General features: G+C 48.7%; 2 protein-coding genes across 5 annotated transcripts in view; one reads left to right on the forward strand and one right to left on the reverse strand.

Annotated features, from left to right (window-relative positions):
- The window catches only part of URB1 (URB1 ribosome biogenesis homolog), a 125,562-nt gene that overhangs the window by 25,807 nt on the left and 78,231 nt on the right, over nt 1-21,524 (reverse strand). For 3 of the 4 annotated variants that reach the window (XR_008622432.2, XR_008622431.2, XR_612781.4), the window contains exons 37-39: nt 21,153-21,394; nt 19,943-20,542; nt 18,320-18,571 (exon numbers count right to left, since the gene is read on the reverse strand). Coding sequence is in view for 1 of the 4 variants with exons in the window: in XM_003824001.5 (XP_003824049.4) it covers nt 18,390-18,571; nt 19,943-20,542; nt 21,153-21,394 (1,024 nt within the window). In the remaining 3 variants the exon portion in view is untranslated. Of the gene's footprint in view, nt 1-17,417; nt 18,572-19,942; nt 20,543-21,152; nt 21,395-21,524 lie in introns of those variants that run through there. The other variant, XM_003824001.5, reaches the window with a different exon arrangement.
- On the forward strand, nt 1,577-16,497 carry MRAP (melanocortin 2 receptor accessory protein). Its single transcript, XM_008977724.4, has 3 exons — nt 1,577-2,510; nt 10,095-10,194; nt 15,148-16,497. The coding sequence occupies exons 1-3, from the start codon at nt 2,405-2,407 to the stop codon at nt 15,458-15,460; spliced, it is 519 nt and encodes a 172-aa protein (XP_008975972.1). The 5' UTR covers nt 1,577-2,404; the 3' UTR covers nt 15,461-16,497.

A 21,524-nucleotide genomic window follows, 5' to 3' on the forward strand; every position in this document is an offset into this window, starting at 1 on the left:
GAATCTAGAGGGCACAGCCTACCACACACCTCGGCTGAACTGCCTAGCCTGTTGTCCCCAGGCTATAAACCTATTGTTACTATGCTGAATACTGTAGGCAACTATAACACAATGGTAAGGATTTATGATAGTATTATGATATTATTAGTGTTAGATATAAATGTATCTAAACATACAAAAAGTACAGTAAAAATACACTATAAAAGATTTTTTTAAAAATAGTACATCTGTATAGGGCCCTTACCATGAATGAAGCCTGCAGGCCTGGAAGTTGCCCTGCATGAGGCAGGGAGTGGTGAGTGAATGTGAAGGCCTAGGACATTACTGGATGCTACTGTAGACTTTATAAGCACCACACTTAGCCTATACTAAATTTATTTATAAAATAAAGTAAATGTGCAATGATGTTATGTTGGCTACGGTGTCACTAGTGATAGGAGTTTTTCAGCTCCATTATAATCTTACGTGACCACTGTTCTATATGGAGCTGGTCATTGATGGAAGCATTATTAGTCAGCATTTGACTGTATTTGATCTTTGTCCCTGGTAGCACAGAACTCATAAAACTTGCAATATCTGAGTAATGGGGTAAGAGAAGCATCTTCTGTTAATCAGCATAAGCCACTTTCAACTCTACCTGAGTTTATGCCAATGAGGTGGGGGCTGGTTGTCAGAGGAACCAACCATATATTAGAGGGTTGCAATGTTCACTCACACCCTGGAAAGGGGAGAGAGGCTGGGGATTGAGTTCATTCACTGATAGCCAGTGATTTCATCAATGGTGCCCACATAATGGAATATAATAATCATCTAGATGGCATAGCACATGATAAAACCCTACAAAAACCCTCCTCAAGGGGCTTCAGAGAACTTCCAAGTTGGTGAACACATTGAGGTGCTGGGAGGGTGTGCACCTGGATCAGGCGTGGAAAAATCCGTGCCCTTTCCCACACCCTGCCCCATGTGTCTCTTCCACGTGGCTGTTCCTGAGTTGTATTCTTTCATGACAAACCAGTCATCTAGTAAGTGAACTGTTTGTCCTGAGTTCTGTGTGTGAGCCATTCTAGCAAATGACAGTGTCAGGATTGAGTTACATTGTAGGACACCCAGCCAGTGTCTGCCAAGAATAGGAAATTGCTTGGTATAGAAAAGCCCACGTCTGGTGTCAGAAGTTTAGGGTGTAGTGGGAGCAGAGGTTTTATTTTACTTTTCAAGTAGATCTTTTGCCCCTCCCTTGGGAAACACAAGAGCCTCATTCCTCCCCTTCTGGTCAACTGAACTACCCTCAAAGTGCTCCCCAAGGAATGCCTCAGGCGTGGCAGGCCTCAGCAAAACCAGCAGAGGGGCTCAAGTTATCTGGGTGGACTGTCTACACTGTCAATACCCAGCTTTATTCTGATAGTGTAGACCTGAATCAAGAACACAAGAAAGCTGGGCATATTGGAGGGAAAGGCCGTGTAAACTGTGTGTTTTGGCCTCCTAATTCTCAAAGGCTAAATTCTAGGGTTCCTCTCACCTGTGGTCCTGCTCATTCCAGATGTTCAGAATGTTCCTCTTGTTAGTGTCTGAGGATCTTAGAGGAGGGTGTATAATTTGGAGTCAAGCCCTACAGAAACCCAGAAGAATCTGCGTCACGTGTGGTATCAGCCAAGAGCTGAGTGGACTCTATTTCCCAAGAGCTTGGACCACATGGGGTTGTGTCAGAGATAAACAGCCTTTTGAGTCTGAACAAATGCAGCCGGCTGGTTGGTTCTTGGGGGGCTTAGATATAAGTGGAGAGGTGCACTCTGTTGGGGCAGGGGGCTCTCTTTTGGTTTTAATTAACTGGCTATGAGTACATGACAGAGGTTTACAAGTTCACGGCTGACATCACTCAATTTCTGCCCTCAGATATTGAATCTAAGCCAGCAGTTTGGTGGTTGCTCAATAGCATCAAGAATTGCTTAAATGTAAGTCAAGGGCACTGTCGGGCTTACATTTTGGTTCTTTTAACTTTTCAAGTATTTAAGGCAAAAAGCGATTGTCTTTCCAGCCCTATTGGGCATCTTCTAAGGGGCCCTGGGCGACTATTTCCTGCCCAGCTCCCTGTCCTTACACAGAGAGGGATCCTAGGGCTGCCCTGGAAAGCCGTTCTCCTGCCTCTCTGCTCTGTTTGCTTTGGAGTTTTATCAAGAAGGGACAGATGGGAAGCTCTGCTGGATGCTGGCGTCGTGAGGCACACCCCCCTGACCTTTCTTCCAGCCAAATAGCTCTGATAAGTGGGCAGACCTTGAGCCTAGAGACCCACAGACACACTTGGACGATTCCTGCAGAAATCAGTGAGGCAGTCTCCTCCCAGGGGCTTGGCGCCTGGATCCAGAGGCGAGGCTGCCGGCCCGGACGCTGACTGCCCAGTGCCACAGACATGGCCAACGGGACCAACGCCTCTGCCCCATACTACAGCTATGAATACTACCTGGACTATCTGGACCTCATTCCCGTGGACGAGAAGAAGCTGAAAGCCCACAAACGTAAGTCTGAACTAGGGAAGCCGGCCAGACAGAGGCTGGGGGCCGGGGCCCAAATGACTGGGCACTCCCGGCTTTCTCTGCATTCACTTATTAACTCCGGTAGACATCATGGGAAAGCAGGAATGTGGCCAGTTCACTCATAGATATAAATGAATGGGGCTGGGAGAGAAACTGTATTTGCTAACTTCTGTAATAAGCTTGGAATTAACCTGCTAAGTCACGAAGACACTTTGGAAGCAGAATCTTTATTTTTTATTTTATTTTATTTTATTTTGGAGATAGGGTCTAGATCTGTTGCCTAGGCTGGAGTGCAGTGGGGTGACCATAGCTCACTGCAGCCTCGACTGCCCTGGGTCAAGTAATCCTCCTACCTCAGCCTCCCAAGTAACTGAGACTATCGGCACATGCTACCACGCCTGGTTAATTTTGTGTATTTTTTTATAGAGACATGTTATATTGCCCAGGCTGGTCTGGAACTCCTGGCCTCAAGTGATCCCCCAATCTCAGCTTCCCAAAGTGCTGGGATTACAGGTGTGAGCCACCGTGCCTGGCGAGAATATTCTTTTAAAGATAGATTTCTTGTTTAATTTGGGGCTCCAATAAGCTGAGCGAGTTTCCTCAAATTAAAGATTTGCCTTTTCCACTGTCTGTATTTAGATTTGGGACAGTTATTCTCTCCATCCCTAAGATGCAGGATTTAATAATTTTTACTAAAATGCCAACATACGTTTAATCTTCATAGTCTCAGCAAGGACAAACCAGCATGACTTCACTTCTTTTTGCTCATCTGCCCTCGGGTTCCTTATCTCTTGGCTAACGTGGCATGTGTGGACAGTCTTCTCTGAGGAGTCCAGCTACTTGATCACAATGACAAATTAGATGCGGAAGTGAGCATGAGAAACAAAACAAAAACAAAGCCTGGGAGGATTGGGTCTCAGCCCTGGAAACCCATGCGCTACCTATCCCGTAGGAAGTCTTAGCTTCCTTGGGTTTTCACTCACTATAATCATATACTGTCTGTCAAACAGTAAATGCAGGGCTGGGTGCAACTGCTCACGCCTGTAATCCCACCAACTAGAGAGGATCACTTGAGGCCAGTTCGAGGCCAGCCTGGGCAACACAGTGAGATCCCATCTCCACACACACACACACACAGAAAAAGTAAATGCAGACCAGGCATGGTAGCTCATGCCTGTAATCCCAGCACTTTGGGATTACGTCATATGTCAGATGCGTCATGTGTCATGCATCCTATGTCAGGGGCGTCACACGTCCTATGTCAGATGTGTCACGCATCCTATGTCAGGGGCGTCACGCATCCTATGTCGGATGCATCACACGTCCTGTGTCGGATGCGTCACGCGTCCTATGTCAGATGTTTCACACGTCTTATGTCAGGGGCGTCGTGCGTCCTATGTCGGGTTGTCACGCGTCCTATGTCACGTGTCATGCGTCGTATGTCAGATGCGTCATGCGTCCTATGTCAGATGTTTCACACGTCTTATGTCGGGCGTCACGTGTCCTATGTCAGATATGTCACACGTCATATGTCAGATGCGTCACAGTCCGATGCCAGGGGGCGTCATGCGTCCTATGTCGGATGTGTCACATGTCCTATGTCGGATGTGTCACGTGTCCTATGTCACGCGTCCTATGTCAGGGGCGTCACGCGTCCTATGTCAGGGGCATCATGCATCCTATGTCAGGGGCATCACGCATCCTATGTCAGGGGCGTCACGCGTCCTATGTCAGATGTGTTGTGCATACTATGTCGGGGCATCATGCGTCCTATGTCGGATGTGTCATGCGTCCTATGTCGGGCGTCATGAGTCATGCGTCCTATGTCAGGGGCGTCATGCGTCCTATGTCAGGGGCATCATGTGTCGTATGTGTCGTATGTGTCATGATATATCGTGTATGTCATATCAATGATATATCATGATATATGATGATATATCGCATATGTGTCAGATATATCAAGATATATGTCATATAACATATATCCATATATATCATGATATATCGTATATGATATATATCATAATATATCGTATATGATATCATATATCATATGATATATGATGGCTAATTTCTTTGTATTTTTAGTAGAGACGTGGTTTCACCATGTTAGCCAGGATGGTCTCGATCTCCTGACCTTGTGATCCACCTGCCTCACCTTCCCAAAGTGCTGGGATTACAGGCGTGAGCCACCACGCCTGGCCCAATTAGGATGGATTTTAAAATTTTTGTGTTTATGCTCTGATATGTGATGTGTGGGTTAGCACCATCCCCTTGGTGCTTTCTCATGATAGTGAGTGAGTTATTATGAAATCTGGTTGTTTAAATGTGTGTGCCATCTCCTCTTTCTTCCTCTTGCTCTGGCCATGGAAAGTGCTGGCTCCCCCTTTGCCTTCTGCCATAATCGTAAGTTTCCTGAGGTCTCCCCAGAAGCAGAAGCTGCCATGCCTGTTTCCTGACGCCCTGCCTGAATTGACTAATTACATGTTTGATCTTCATCTGTGCCCTTTTCCGAGGCTAAGCTTAGAAGAAAATCAATCTTACAGCAGCAATACAGATTATTCTAACATAGTGAGTCTCCAGATAGCAGCCTAATGCTCCCTTTCAGAGAGTAGGATGGGCTGATTTCCCTTGAGTAGTGTCTGGCTTAATGCTCTATTATTTACCTCTCAGGTCAATATATCTGCTTCCCTTTAGTTATGGGTTAAGAAGAACTGGTCATAGTCCATATTGACCTCTGCTGTCATGGTGGTTCAATGAGACAGTCTGTTCCTCTGCTTCTCTGAGCACAGGACGCAAGAGAACAAAATGACACTGTCAACCAATTTCTCTGTACACAATGTAGAAAATTCAAAGTATAGATTAAACAAAACGACTACATAAAACTCTTTTTCTCTCATTCAGAGCAATCATATTCAGGGCATGACATAAGTAGTGAAAGTAATTTTTAAACAAAGATAACAGAATGTGTATCTGTAAATGAATTTCCATCAAGGTAGCACCAGGGGCAGGTGCAACGCTTGAATGACTCTACTGTTGCTCAACAACTTCTTGAACTGATGTTGTTGGGTGGCCACAAAACATTCTAGCAAACATCTGTGGTGATAAATTGTGTATATCTTTTGAGGATGAATTTTATTTTTGGAAATAGTTAAGACTGACCCAGAAAAAAGTCAGGTTAATGAAATGGGTGATTAAGCTGGTTGATACCATCTGGATGTCATAAATGAACTATCTCACAACATAGCAAAATTGTGTCTATGTGTGAGTCCTTGAAGGTAATTCCAAAAGAAGAGACCTGTAAGTATTTGATGAATATATGTGTTTTAGTAAGAATTCTATGACTCCATGGTAGAGAGAGGATGATTATTTTGAAGGTCACCTTTCATTTGGATTTTTAAGTTCTGGTACATTCATTGAGAAAGTCCGTTTCTTTGCTGACTTGGTAAAGAAAATGGATTACAACTAACAGAGTACCAGATGAAACAGAAGTTAGTTTATCTCAGTCTGCAGGTCTGGGCTGGTGAGGTGGCTCCATGGAGTCCTTAGGAACTCACATCCTTCTAGCTCATTGCACTACTATCCCTGGGACATGCCTGCCCTCATCCTCAGGTTGCAAGCCATGCTCTGACCATCACATCCGTGTTCAGGGAGCAACATGGAGTAAGGGAATAAGAACGGACACACGGTGCTAGAAGTCTAGCAACCCCTGGAGGGAGGCTCCTAGAAGCTGTCCTGTGATGGCTCCACTCATATCTCATTGGCCAGAACCTTGTCACATGGTTCTCTGAAAAGGAGGCAAGGAAATGTAGTCTTTAACTCAGGCGGCCAAGTGTCCTGCTAAAAGCAAAGGTTCTATCACGACGGAAGCACACAAGGGCTGACCTTAGAGTTGACAGTAGTAACCTATGCCCCAATTCCCTTTCTTTTTTTTTTTTTTTTTTGAGATGAAGTCTCACTCTATCACCCAGGCTGGAGTGCAGTGACTCAATCTCAGCTCACTGCAACCTCTGCCTCCCAAGTTCAAGCTATTCTTCTGCCTCAGCCTCCCAAGTAGCTGGGATTACAGGTATGTGCCACCATATCTGACTAATTTTATTTTGTATTTTTAGTAGAGAGGGGGTTTCACCATGTTGGCCAGGCTGTTCTCGAACTCCTGACCTTAGGTGATCCACCCACCTTGGCCTCCCAAAGTGCTGGGATTACAGGCTGAGGCACCATGCCCAACCACATCTTGATTTTCTGCTGGAACTCTGGAACCCAAACGTTAGTAGAATGAAGAATGGAGGAATGCTAAAACTGTTTATTTAACAAAACAGAAGTGTCTACTATAAGAATGAACCCTTAGATTGGATTAATTTGTTAACTCCAAGTTAGGATAAGAATCCTCCCAAGATGAAGTGCAGGCTGGCCATGCCATCCAGAACCATTCCTGTCACTCCGCTGCTGAGGACTAATTCCCCTCATTCTACCAGTGTGGACCCAGAGGGGAAGGAGAGAAAGGAAGGAGGGAAGAGAGGAGAGAGGGAAGGAAAGGAGGAAAGAACAGGCAGGGAGGAGAAGGGAGGATAGGAGAGAGGAAAGGAGATAAGTTTCTATGGCTGGACCACTTTCATTGTCAACCCAGCCTGGGGCTCCCTGTTGGGAAAACCAGCCTAGGGATGTCTATTTCTGACACTGGAGAGTCACACAGCTCTTGCTTTTGGAATGAAATGTTCTCTCCAAGCACTTGGGTGAACCTTCAGAAGGAAGAGGAAAAAGAATCATATTCTCTTGCCTATTTTTTTCAACAGAACATGATGAAGGAGATTTTAGTAAAGAAAATGACTAGTGGCTGACGACTGCCTTTTGGTCTGACAAAACTTAAACTCCACTTACATGAAGACACTGCGTTCTGTGAAACCTGTCATCTTATTTCTTGCTCAATATCTGGGGATGACGACAAGGACTCAGACAAGTGTCAGTCTGGGAGAAAGGGGCTCTCAGGTGCTGAGTTTGAAGCTGTTCCCTTAGATCCCTGGTAGAACTTATGTAGGTGCTATAAGACCTCAAACCCTGCACTATTTTTAGGAAGGAAAAAGAGCATTAGTGTCCGCAGAAACCTAAAATATCCCTACAGAATAAAACTTCTAATCCCATTTTCTGACAGCATATGCACTCTTATACTGTAAGGGTTGTAAAATAGATTGTAACTCTTCGGGAGTGTAGGACAATGCACAGGGGGTGGGCAAGGAAGGCTAAGAGAGTCAGTCAGAGGCTTCTTTCAAAAATCCTTAAGCTGGCTGGGTGCGGTGACTCACGCCTGTAACCCCAGCACTTTGGGAGGCCGAGGCAGGTGGATCATGAGGTCAGGAGATCAAGACCATCCTGCCCAACATGGTGAAACCCCATCTCTACTAGAAATACAAAAATTAGCTGGATGTGGTGGTGGGCACCTGTAATCCCAGCTACTCGGGAGGCTGAGGCGGGAGAACGACTTGAACCCGGCAGGCGGAGGTTGCAGTGAGCCGAGATTGTGCCACGCACTCCAGCCTGGTGACAGATTAAGACTCTGTCTCAAGCAAAAACAAACAAAAAACAAAACAAAACAAACAAACAAACAAAAAACAAAAAACAAAAAAACTCCTTTTAAGCTTAGGACACACAGTTCAACCTCATTTCCCTTTCCCCAGGAATCCAGAGGTGCTCTTAAACAGTTCCCTGCTCTAGGGGACTGCGTCAGTTTCTCAGCTCAGAGACAGACAGGAGAGACATGAGAGCCAGCCTGGGGGTCTTTGCTGTCCCTGCCCCCGTGGAGTGTAAATGCCAAGTTGCTGATGAATTACAAGGCAATGGATGCTCATGATTCTTTTGCCAATACTGTGCCTTTTCATTATACCCTGTTTTGAGGGGGATTTTTTTTGTTTTGTTTTTGAGAAAGCATCTTGCTCTGTGGCCCAGGCTGGAGCACACTGGCGTGATCGTAGCTCACTTCAGCCTTGAACTCCTGGCCTCAAGTGATCCTCCGACCCCAGCCTCATGAAGGGGTAGGACTATGGGCATTACCGTGCCCAGGTAATCAAAAAAATTTTTTTTTAGACATGGGGTCTTGCTATGTTGTCCAGGCTGGTCTCGAACTCCTGGACTCGAGTGATCCACCTCCCACCTTGGCCTCCCAAACTGTTGGGATTATAGGCATGGGCCACTGTGCCCAGCCCATTATACCCTGTTTTTAATGTTACATTTTAGGGTCCAAGACCAACTCTTATGAGTCCTCAGTTTTTCCTGCTATCTCTCAGGGGTCGTAGATGGCAGAGATGACAGACATCCTTTACTCAAATACCAATCTTCACCCCAGAGCCTCCACCTCTGCCTCTATGTAGATTACTCTCACTTTATTCATTCTTTCAGTGGTTTGCACGTTCTCTCATTCATTTACTCACAGTGTTAGTGCTGGAAGCACTGCAGAAGTTCAGAGGAGGAGGAGGTTGGGGGTGGAACATTGTGGGTGAATGAGGGGAGTTAGCAATTTCTAATGTGCTGGTTTAGCCCCCTCTGAATCCTGAACAGTCCCTCGCAAAAGGCGCTCAATGAATTATCGTTAGGTTATCATCCTCTAATAGTGCCTTTTGGTCACACACATAGGCGTCTAGAATATCTCAGCTTGTGACATCTTGGCATTACGCAGTTGGTCTGGGATAAGACACTTGCAGACCCTAATTACGAGCCGGATTGCCCACAGCCACAGACAACCACCAAGAAAAACTGTCGTGCTAGAAAGTAGTTCCATAGCAACTGGCCTAACATTCCCAAACTGGAGCCTGGAGAAGGAAAAAGGCCCCTCCTGGCCAGCCAGGTTCTACCCAGGGCCCCAGGGGGGCTAAGTGTGTTTCCTGGTTTCCCTTTCCCCCTTCAGCCTCAGGCCACAAATACAGCCATCATGCTGGTGGCAAAAGTGCTTTTTCCTTCCTGCCACAGCCCCTGAGATGAGACTTCCTGCCTGAGAGAGGGACTCGCTATTTCCACCTTGCCGATCCAGGCATGAGCAGACCTAGGCTAACTCCCGTACAGCAGAAAGGGCCTCCCCACCGGAGCGCTGTAGCCCAGCGCACATCCTCCGCAGGGTATCAACTCCTGGGGTCTCTGAAGCTGTTCCACCAACGGCCCCTGGCAGGCGCTGCATCCCTCCCGGGGGCCCAGGAGTCCTTCCTAACACACAGAGCTGCCCACAGCCCTCTCCTCTCCCTCCCATCCTTCAGGACTGTTCCTCTGAGCACCACTAGGAGCCGGGCAAGCAGATGCATGGGGTCGGGGGGCACACAATTCCATTCAATGTTTCCTCTTAACAATCACCCTAAACAGACCCCGTGGCCAGCTGCCCTGAGGAAAAAAACACTTCTTGGCTCCCCTGTTCTTTCCCAAAGTTATTGTTAATGGGAGATCTTCCCCATGGTAACAGCTGAGAGGCTGGAGGACAACCGAAACTCAGGGCCCTCATTCCACAATACCCTGGGACTCCTTACTGCCCCTCAGCGTTGCTTTATGTTGACATAACCCAGCGCTGAGATGCATCTCCTCCTCCTGCAGATTCCATCGTGATCGCATTCTGGGTGAGCCTGGCTGCCTTCGTGGTGCTGCTCTTCCTCATCTTGCTCTACATGTCCTGGTCCGGCTCCCCGCAGATGAGGTGGGTAAGAAGGGGTGTGGGTCTGTGGGTCACTCAGACGCTCTCCAGTGAGTAACAGTGCAGGTCGAGTATCCCTCATCCAAAATGCTGGAGACCAGAAGTGTTTCAGATTTGGGATTTAAAAATATTTGCATTGTACCTACCAGCTGAGCATCTCAAATCCAAAAATCCGAAATATTCCAGCAAGCATTTCCTTTGAGCCTCATGTCAGTGCTCAGTATGTTGCAGATTTTGCAGCGTTTCAGATTTTCGGGTTTGGGATGCTCAACCTACGTCCCTACAATGGAATAGTATTCAGCAATAAAAAGGGACGGAGTTCTGATCCATGCTGCAACATGCATGAACCTCAAAAACATCATGCTAAGTGAAAGAAGACAGACACAGAGTTGCATGTTGTATGACTCCATTCACACAAAACACCCAGAGTAGGCAAATCAAATTCTGTAGAGACAGAAAGCAGATTAGCAGCTGCCGAGGTCTGGGGGGAGAGCGGGGAAGGGGGAATGACTACTGATGGGTTTCTTTTGGGGATGATAAACATGTTCTAAAATTAAGCTGGGCGCGGTGGCTCACACCTGTAATCCCAGCACTTTGGGAGGCTGAGGTGGGTGGATCACTTGAGGTCAGGAGTTCAAGACCAGCCTAGCCAACTTGGTGAAACCCTGTCTCTACTAAAAATACAAAAATTAGCTGGGCGTGGTGGCACGCACTTGTAATCCCAGCTACTCAGGAGGCTGAGGCAGGAGAATTGCTGGAACCCAGGTGGCGGAGGTTGCAGTGAGCCAAGACTGTGCCACTACACTCCAGTCTGGGCAACAGAGCGAGACTCCGTCTCAAAAAAAAAAAAAAAGTAGTTCTAAAATTAAGCCAGGCACAGTAGCTCACACCTGCTGTAATCCCAGCACCTTGGGAAGCCAAGGCAGGAGGATCGCTTGAGCCCAGGGGTTCGAGACCCTGTCTCCATAAAAAATAGCAAAAAATTAGCTGGGCATGGTAGTGTGCACCTGTAGTCCCGGCTACTCAGGAGGCTGAGGCAGGAGGATCACTAGAGCCCAGCAGGTCAAGGCTGCAGTGAGCTGTGATTGCGCCACTGCACTCTAGCCTGGATGATAGAACAAGACCCTGTCTCAACAAACAAAAAGTTCTAAAATTAGATTATGGTGATGGTTGCACAACTCTATGGATGTACTGAAGACTACTGAAATTGTACTCTTTAAATGAGTCAACCTCATGGAATGAAAATATATCTCACTAAAGCTGTTAAAGAAAATGAAGCCAACTTGACACCATGGGCATTAAGTATTGCCGGCCAGCTCACCAGGAACATAAGAACCTTACCTTTGGCCAGGTGTGGGGGCTCACACCTGTAATCCCCACACTTTGGGAGGCCAAGGTGGGCGGATCACCTGAGGTCAGGCCTTTAAAACCAGACTGGCCAACATGGTGAAACCCCATCTCTACTGAAAATATTTTTTAAAAATCAGCCAGGTGTGGTGGTGTATGCCTGTAATCCCAGCTACTCGTGAGGCCAAGCAGGAGAATCGCTTGAACGCAGGAGGCAGAGGTTGCAGTGAACCGAGATTGCACCACTGCACTCCAGCCTAGGCAAGAAGAGAGAAACTCTGTCTCCAAAAAGAAAAAAAAAAGAAAAAAGAAAAAGAAAGATCCTTACCTTAGGCAACTATGGCCAGCATCTGTTATCAGATGCCTGCTGTGTGCCACTAAATTGGAGGTGAAATCCAGGAGTTTTAAGGAGTAATTGGAACCCACCTTGTTTTATGTTAATTCTGTTATGCTAGAGGATTGGCTGCCACATCCAATGTTCCCTTCTAGGCTAATCAGCCCTCACAGCTGCTGCTCTCCTAATGACTGTTCTTAGGAGGGACCCTATATTTTGCCATCGCTCACCCAAAGAGGGCCTGTCCAGTGGCTGGCCCATGCCCTTGGAAACGTGTGCCCTGGCAAAAGAGCTGGTACTGGTCAGATTCTCATCTTTGGAATTTGGAATCTAGAACCTGAGGGATGGACCTGGTGGCTATGGAGGCTGCACTGATTGGTTCAGGAGGAGGACTAGGGCTGGGTGCCATTATAGACCATTATGTCCATTACGGACGGAAGTCTTGGGGACTGGAAACCCTAAGTGTAGGAAGCTGGTCAGCAGAGAGATGAGCCAAACTGTGCTGAGGAAGAGCTGAGTGGCCTTGGAGCCCCTGAGCCAGTGCGTCCCATGCCAGGTCCTGTGAAGAACCGTGGACTCGCGCATTGGCACAGCGTCTTAGTGTTTTCTGTTGCTGTAACAGAATACCTGAGGCTGAGTAATTTATGAAGAAAAGAGGCTTATTTAGCTCATGGTTCTGAAGGCTTAGAAGTCTAGGAAGCATGGCACCGACATCTGCTTAGCTTCTGGTGAGGGCCTCGTTTTGTAAAAAGATCTAATTCAGTCTAGAGAAAAAAAAACTCATCACCTCTTAAAGGCCCCAGCTCCCAGTGTTGCCACACTGGGGACCAGGTCTCCACGAGTTTTGGTGGGGACAAACCATACCACAGCCCAACATTACCTTGAAGGGGCCTCTGATTCTCCTCCCCGCCCCCGCCTGCCCTGCCCGTGGTGTCTCACCCACCGGGGCTACACTCGCCAGGCCATTTCCGCTCACCTTTGGTCACATATGGAAGGTAGCTTTAGAGCAATGAAGAAATTCATTCTTTTTGTTTTTGAGACAAGAATCTCGCTGTGTCACCCAGGCTGGAGTGCAGTGGCGTGATCTCGGCTCACTGCAACCTCCGCCTCCCAGGTTCAAGCGATTCTCTTGCCTCAGCCTCCCGAGTAGCTGGGATTACAGGCACCCGCCACGACGCACAGCTAATTTTTGTATTTTTAGTAGAGACGGGGTTTTGCCAAGTTGGCCAGGCCAGTCTCAAACTCCAGACCTGTAATCCTAGCACTTTGAGAGGCCAAGGTGGGTGGATTACCTGGGGTCAGGAGTTCAAGACTGGCCTGGCCAGCTTGGCGAAACCCTGTCTCTATTAAAAATACAAAAATTAGCTGAGCATCGTGGCCAGTGCCTGTAATCCCAGCTACTCGGGAGGCTGAGGCAAGAGAATCGCTTGAGCCTGGGAGGCAGAGGTTGCAGTTAGCCGAGATGGCATCACTGAGGTCAGGAGCCACTGTGCACAGCCTGAAATCTGTTCTTTTCTTTCAGTTTTAAGAACTCACATTCAATTTAAGCACATTTTTATACCCAAGACACATCTGAGGGATAAACGAGTGATGTCACCTTTCTTTACTACTCTTCTGAGATGACCTGCAGCCGCCCTATGCCAGGGAAGGTGCAAAGATCCCTGGTCCGGTCCGGCAAGCCCAGGGGCTGCCTCCACCATGCCCAGCTCCCGGGGGGGCACAGGCCTTCTGGGCTATTTCACAGGGGCAAATTGATGACACTGTACATCCTGACCAGCTACATGGCTTACTAAAGAAAATGCTCTCAAGGCACTTGGTAACATTCCTGGAATGCTCAGGGCAGCAAAGTGGATCCTCAGCAAGTTTAGGAGTCACTCCCTGAGGAGCTGACCTTCCCATGATGGGGGGGGAGGGGAGGAGGGAGGGGGGAGGGGAGGAGGGAGGTAGGGAGGGCATTCTTAGGCGAGTGCCATCTGAAAGGATGGCCTCTGCCCAGTGGGTTCATCACTTGGTACTCTTCATTCGTGCCAGCATTGTAACCACATTTAAGTCGTTTTATACATCATCTCATTTCATCCTGAGGATATCTGTGAGCCAATATTGTCCCATTTTATGGATGATGTTAAAGGCAGCTGGGAAGTGGTGGCCAGAGCTCACTCCAGATGGCCATGTCCACTGCCCCAGCACTTCCCGGGCAGGAGAATCCACCCAGGGAGGACACATTTCTTTTCTTTTTCTTTTTTTTTTTTTTTTTTGAGACTGAGTCTTGCTCTGTTGCCAGGCTGGGGTGCAGTGGTGCAATCTTGGCTTGCTGCAACTTCCGACTCCCTGGTTCAAGTGATTCTCCTGCCTCAGCCTCCTGAGTAGCTGGGATTACAGGCGCCCACCACCACACCCAGCTAATTTTTGTATTTTCAGTAGAGACGGGGTTTCCCTATGTTGGCCAGGATTGTCTCGATCTCCTGACCTCATGATCCACCTGCCTCTGCCTCCCAAAGTGCTAGGATTACAGGTGTGAGCCTCCATGCTTGGCACAGGGAGGATGCATCTCTAGCCAAGTGTTTTAGTTTGTTCTCGGCTGCTAATAAAGACATATCCGAGGCTGGATAATTTATAAAGGAAAGAGGTTTAATGGACTCACAGTTTCACATGGCGGGGGAGGCTTCACAGTCATGGCAGAAGGCAAAGGAAGAGCAAAGCCACATCTTACATGACACAGGCAAAAGGGCATGTGCAGGGAAACTCCCCTTTATAAAACCATCAGATCTCGTGAGACTTACCATCACGAGAACAGCATGGGAAGACCCGCCCCCATGATTCAATTACCTCCCACTGGGTCCTTCCCACGACACGTGGGGATTATTACAATTCAAGGTGAGATTTGTGTCGTGACGCAGCCAAAGTATATCACCAAGATACAAGTTGGCTTGGGCTATGGATATAAAATGAGCTACACTCAGATACAGGGCTGGATGGGAGGTCAACCTGCTCCCCTCCACCCCCACCCCCCCATCCTAAATCAATGTAGGAAGAAGTGGCCTCCGGGGAAAGACCTGCCTGAGGCCTAGTTCCTGACAAAGCACTTCCTCTCCTCTGAGATTTCTCTAGAATGGCCACCTTTGTGAGCTGGCTGACCCTTCTCAGGAATTTGCCTGTGTGGCCTTCCCTATGGGGTCTGGGCAGATGGCAGGTGTGGCAGGAAACCCCCCAGCCCCACAGTATGGACTGTTCTGCAGCAACTATGATGCCTGCCTCCCACTCTGCTCTGTTCACAGGAACAGCCCCAAGCACCACCAAACATGCCCCTGGAGTCACGGCCTCAACCTCCACCTCTGCATTCAGAAGTGCCTGCCGTGCCACAGGGAACCCCTGGCAACCTCACAGGCTCAGGCGAGCTCAGTGGAGCCAGGGAGCAGAACTGGCCCTGACCAGCCGCTACGACAGGAGAGCTCCTCCACCTTGCCCCTCGGGGTTTTCCAGACCCATCCCACTCTCCTCTGGGAATTGACCCTCAATGGGGGTCCCCTCGTCAGGAGCAAGCCCAGCGAGCCTCCCCCTGGAGACAGGACCTCTCAATTGCAGAGCTGATGTCAGTAAATCGTGGCCATAGCTGAGTGAACTGGTGAAATCAAGCCAACCTGGACACATACGTTCCTCATTCTTCTTAGAGGCCATTTGCATGTAGCAGAAAGGGCGCCTAGGTCAAGTGCAACTAGAGCAGGAGCATCCTATGCCTTTGACAAAGATTACAGTGGCCCCTCGAGTGCAGAGGTCATCCCAGGTGTTGCTGAGTTTATTGAGCACACCTAGCCTGCTTTTTTACTGCTTATATTTGCTTAGGGAAGAGTAGGAAAATAAAATATACGCAAATCAAGAGGAAAAGCTGTTTGCTTACTAATCTTTACTATGCCACTTTACCATTACTGTGTAATGCGTTATCAGCCCTGAGTTCACCTGGTCCTTCTGTACCTTTGTTAGGATGCTGGGTAAGTTCCCATCCAAGCTCCACTAACACCCGCCGGCTCCCCCAGATGTGATGGCATCTGCCCTGCCAGGTCAGCTCACTGCAGTCTGGGGACCTGAGTTGCACCTTCAACCTCCCCACAGCCTTTCAAAGACAGAGCCCAAAGAAGTGTCTCCCCTGGAGGGCAGGCAGCCAACGCCTGTCAGCAGCCAGGCCGGGTAAGCAGGATCTATGCCCAAATGCTGTCACAGAACACAAAGAGCCCTGGAAGCTGGCAGGAAAGGTCTCCTTCTGGATGTGACTTTATGTGACAGTGGATCTGGGACCCTTGAAAGATCTAGTCCTCTAGTGCCCAGCAGCCTTGTCCCTGGAGAGGAGAAAGCATCACACAGCAAATCTCAGAAGACCCATATGTCCCCTACAGCTTTCAGGCAAGGAGGGAGTTGATAGGTTTTATTTTTAAAATAACTGTGCCCCCCGCCCCACTTAAGATATTTCTAATTTAGCATTTTATATTTTAAGTCAGCTGAAGACCATGTTCGATCTATTCTCCATGGGATGAGATTCCCTTCCTCCACACTAAGTGACTGGAAAATACACGAACAAGGTCAGGGCAGTGGATTTAAAAGGCAGAACAAAGAAAAGCAAGACTGATGAGCTCCAGAGTTGCAGAAAAGAAGGTGAGGTGCTGAAAATGTGTCCTCACTTGACTGAGCTGGAACTCGGCTTTGGAGCACTTGTCGCCACCTGACGTACTATGTATTTGACTTGCTGGGCCCTAAGAACCTGGGAGGCAGCTTAGGCCTGGAGCCAGGGATGAAGCCGTGGAAATCCATCCCACCTGCTCGCTGCGCCTCCCTGTGCCCCCAGAGGCATGGGGTTCAGGGATATTCCCCAGACCATTGTCCTTCTGGCCAATGCCCTCTGCATAAACGAGCAGAGGTGCCTATAACCAAAGGAATCCCCATAGATAGGCCTTGGAGAGGTGGATAAAGATTAAGGGGAACCAGGAAGAGAACGCTTTGTTGGAGCAGTGCTTGCCTGAGTCCAGCTTGGATCTAAACGTGGGATTTCAAGTTCAGGATAGTCTCAAAGAATAGCGTTGTAAGGTTTATTTGGGTAGGGAAGGGGACAAGTGAGGTAACTGATCCTTGCTTTGTAGACCGTGCAAGACAATTATTTGTGGTGAAGGGACTGTATGCCAACAAACGTTACTCATGCTTTAGTTAAAACTTTAAGTCACCTAAAACAGAAACAATTCTAAAGAACACTGGTGGAAAATAGAAGTGTAAATGTTTCAGACAAAACCAAGGCATTGTCAGCACGATGTACATTATATGACAGATAAAACAGCCACATCCTAGGCCACAGAGCAGATCCCAAGAGCCCCAGGCATGCAGGAGAGTTTTAAAGGAACAGATGGAAATTTTAACTGTGAAAATCACAAAATTTCATGACTTTTGTCAGCTACAACCCCAACTAATATATGACCATTAAGAGTAAAATTCTGACCTTTAAAATAAATGCAGGCCTATGTGGAGCAAAAATAGCCTCTTAACAACAATGAAGGGAAAACACAAAAACCTTACAAAAATAGACATTTATTAACAAGCATTTATAAAATTCAAAATCCCCTCTTTGAAGTATAGCTTTAAAAATTACAGGCTGTCTTCTCAAAGCAGAGGTCAAATCACTTTTATACTTTAAGGATTCAGTGTAACATCCTTTTATTTAATAAAATAATTAAACACTGGCAGAAATTAACTTACTCAAAAAGTCATACTAATACTTTGTTATGACTTTTTATAGAAAAACAAACTTTATTTTTTTATTTTTTTGAGATGGAGTCTTGCTCTGTCACCTAGGCTGAAGCGCAATGGCACGATCTCAGCTCACTGTAGCCTCCACCTCCCAGGTTCAAGCGATTCCCCTGCCTTAGCCTCCCGAGTAGCTGGAATTACAGGTGTGCGCCACCATGCCTGGCTAATTTTTGTATTTTTAGTAGAGATGGGGTTTCACCATGTTGGGAAGGCTGGTCTCGAACTCCTGACCTCAGGTGATCCACCTGCCTTGGCCTCCCAAAGTGCTGGGATTATAGGCGTGAGCCACCTCACCTGCTGAAAAATAAACTTTAAACATCTCTCTTCGTTTTCATAAAAAAAATCTGATACCTTTTGACATTTCAGCTTTAACACAGATGAATCTCTTCTGCATTCAGAAGTGCTGCCTCAAACTTGAGCTATTTCCTGTGATGAGCTCCAAGCCCCTAGAGAGGAAGGGGCTGGCCTGACAAGGCACTGGATGGGCCTCATGGCCTAGAAGTCCCCACATTCCTTGCAACTCTGATGCTGGGCACCTACAGGCCCGAGTTTATCATTCACTGGGCAGTTCAATAAAGTCCTCTCAACTTTTCTTGTCAAAGAACTGAGCCAATGTACTGAACCTGTTGTTTCCCATGCCTTCTCTGGAAACCCTTGACTCACCAAACTTCTAGAAGCTGGTGCTGTGCTTGAGGCTCTGGTCATCAGGGCGCAAGGTGCTGGCCGGCAGGAGTCAAGCATCTGAGGCTGCGCTGGCGGTGTCCTTGCAGAGCACCACGATGGCCTCCTCTTCACTGCTCGGGGCATCATCTGCGGCCTCACACACCATCCGGACGTGGGTTAAGAGGGTGTCCGGCCGCTGGGCCCCCAGCCAGATGTCCTTTATGTAGAGAGACACCAGGAATGCTGCAGAGGCTGAACAAGAACAGGGGATAGGCCGTTAGGATGCACACCTGCTCAGCTCGAAAACAGGTCATCCTGCCCACAATGCAACGGCTTTGCCAAGTGCCCAAATGAACCGTGCCACAGGCCTGGGCAACCCAAGGTGAGCAGACCGATACAACAACTCACTCTGCCTTTGCTTAACTTTTGTGTTAATCTTTTTTATTATTAAAAAGTTTCTTTTCTTAAAAAAAAAAAAAAAAGACAGGGTCTCACTCTGTCACCCAGACTGGAGTGCAGCAGTGTGATCTCAGCTCACTGCAGCCTCGACTGCCTGGGTTCAGGTGATCCTCCCACCTCAGCCTCCAGAGTAGCTGGGACTACAGGCATGTGCCACCACGCCCAGCTAATTTTTGTAGAGACAGGGTTTCACTATGTTGCCCAGGCTGGTCTCAAGCAATCTCCCCACCTCAGCCTCCCAAAATGCTAGGATTATAGGTGTGAGCCACTGTGCCTGGCAAAAATTTATCGTTCTTCTGATGAATATGTGTGGATCCCCTCAAAAAGCTGTTACAAGACAAGTCTCTTCCTGGTTCTGACCATCCCTGCCAAGAATGACACTGAAGTTTGAGAAGAACTTCCCAGAATCATTTCCTACCATTTCCTCAGTGGCATGGGTGAGGAGGAGAAAGCTTTGCAGGCAAAAAGGCTCAATTCCCCAACTGCGGCCAGACCAGAGGGCGAGGTCACCCTGCTACCAGGTGAGCCTACCCGCTAGGCTGCCAGCCCCTCCCTCCCCTGGGCCCCCACATTTCTCCGTGAAAGGACAGACCTCTGGGTTACCACACCCACCTCCCTGGAGCTCTAACGGCCCCCTGGAGCTTGTGCTACTCACTCATTCACACTGCTAGGCTCCTAGTGACTGCCAAGTACATAAACTGTTCATGTGCACATTTATACGCATGTGAAGCTATATGTGCACACACATGCGTGCACACACTCATGCACATGCACATGCGCACACATGCATGCATACGCACGCACGCGCACACACAGCTGGCCACATGTGAAACAGAACTCATCATGTGCCTAATGGTCAGAAACCCATTGCCCTGCAGGGTGGAGGGATGCCAAGGTTCTGAGGTGCCCTCTCTGCACCGTCAACATAACCAGCACCAAAAGTTTCCCCTGCAAGCAAAGGCAAAGACTTCCTTCCCTTCACATTCACTGTCCAGTGGCAAGCTCTCTGCAACCCCAGAACCGTAAGGGGCCACCTAAACAAGCACAATACCCAGCTGAGGAAGTCGGCAGAAACCTAAGTGTTCTAAACACAGAAATCACTCCTGTCCCCAGGCCCACTTCTGCATCTATTTCTTCAGCCTCCAACAAAAGAACCAGCCTTACCTCGTGTGGCTTCATCCTTCTCACTCAGAGAAGACAAGGAGAGGGCTTCCATGGCCGGGTGGAAGGGGCTCCCTGCCCGGCCCTGGGCGGCCACCAGCTGCAGCATGACCGTATTGAACAGGCAGGCCACCTCCTGCGCAGGCCCTGCCAGCCCCTCAGCCCCACAGAGCCGGCTATACAGCTTGAATATGCTGCTCCTCATGGCACCGTCCTTAAGGAGGTCAGCCACGACCACAGGGTGTGGCAAAATATGGCTCTTAAGCCAGCCAATGAGTCCTGCAGCCTCTGCCCTGCTGAGCGGGTGCTCGGCCACTGACCGCAGCACCCAACTGACTGCCAGGGAAGCAGCAGCATACACGGGGCCTGGCGCATCGCTCTCGGGGCTGGCTGAGTCCACAGGCTCCTGAGTGGGGTCAGGACCAGGGATCACTGGTCCCCAGTAAGTCAAGATGGACCTCAGGAGGCCCTTGCATGTCTCCAAGGTAGATGCCATCAGCTCAGCATCAGCCATCTCCTCTGCCTCCCCAGGCCTCCTCTTTCGGCCCCGTGGGCCTTTGGCTCGGGCTGGCATGACAGGCTTGTTCTTATCCTTGAGCATTTCTGTTAAATGCACAAAGAGAAGGTAGTGAGACTGGGGTCCCTCCTGCCCACACAGATCCAGATGTGGGGAGGTGTCAATGGGGGACACGAGGGGCGGCTTGCATGTCCTGAGCACCTGGCCCTGCTCCCACGTCAGGAGCCTGGTGAGTGCTCGATGTTTCACTACGCCTGTCATCACTGTTATTATAACCAACTCATTAATCCTCACACCATGAGGTAGAAGCCATTACTGTCCTCTTTAAACACAGGGAATCAGGACAGCATCAGAGCTTCAGTCCAGGAGGCCGGGTTCCAGTCTTTTCCTTAACCCTGCACTACAGGAGGAGGTTGGGGCAAGTAGCTCATAGCTACCCCCAGCCTCTTTACAGGTGAGCATCATGATACTAAGGTAGGTGAAGTGACTTCTCCAAAGACAGGAAGCTAGTAAGCAGCTGGGCTGAAACTCAAAGGCTGCCCAGCTCCCCATCCAGGGCTCCAAGATGGATGTGTCCCATCTCTGAGCCTCATTAGCTTTGGAAATGTGGCTGAGAGACAGAGAGAGAGGGAGGGACGGACAGGGTGAGAGAGACATGTTGGCTACTCTGGGCCAGTCCTGGGTTCTGACACTCACTCATGAGCTCCCGGGCTTGGGCCTTCTCAATGGCTGCTCTCAGGTCTTCCTGGAGCTTCAGGTCTCTTTCAATGAGGCTCCACTTGTGCAAGAGGACAAGGACGTCCTTGGTGGAAAGCACTGTCTCATTTACGGTGAATCTGTTCATGTCCCTGAAGGCCTGTATGACAGTGGCCCGGTACCTCAGCACGGAGTCAAGTGTCCCGAAGAAGTTGGTCAGCTGGACGGGGGCCAAGGTGGGCCTGTTTGGGAGTCAATGTTACAGACTGAGCAAAGGCTGCTGCCCCAGCCTGGCAGTCAGCACCGCGGCAGCCTGACATCACACACCCAGAGGTGCACACAGTCCCTCCAGGAACCAGGTTTTCCTGCACA

Source organism: Pan paniscus, chromosome 22 (assembly GCF_029289425.2).
Source record: "Pan paniscus chromosome 22, NHGRI_mPanPan1-v2.0_pri, whole genome shotgun sequence".
NCBI classification, from domain to species: domain Eukaryota; kingdom Metazoa; phylum Chordata; class Mammalia; order Primates; family Hominidae; genus Pan; species Pan paniscus.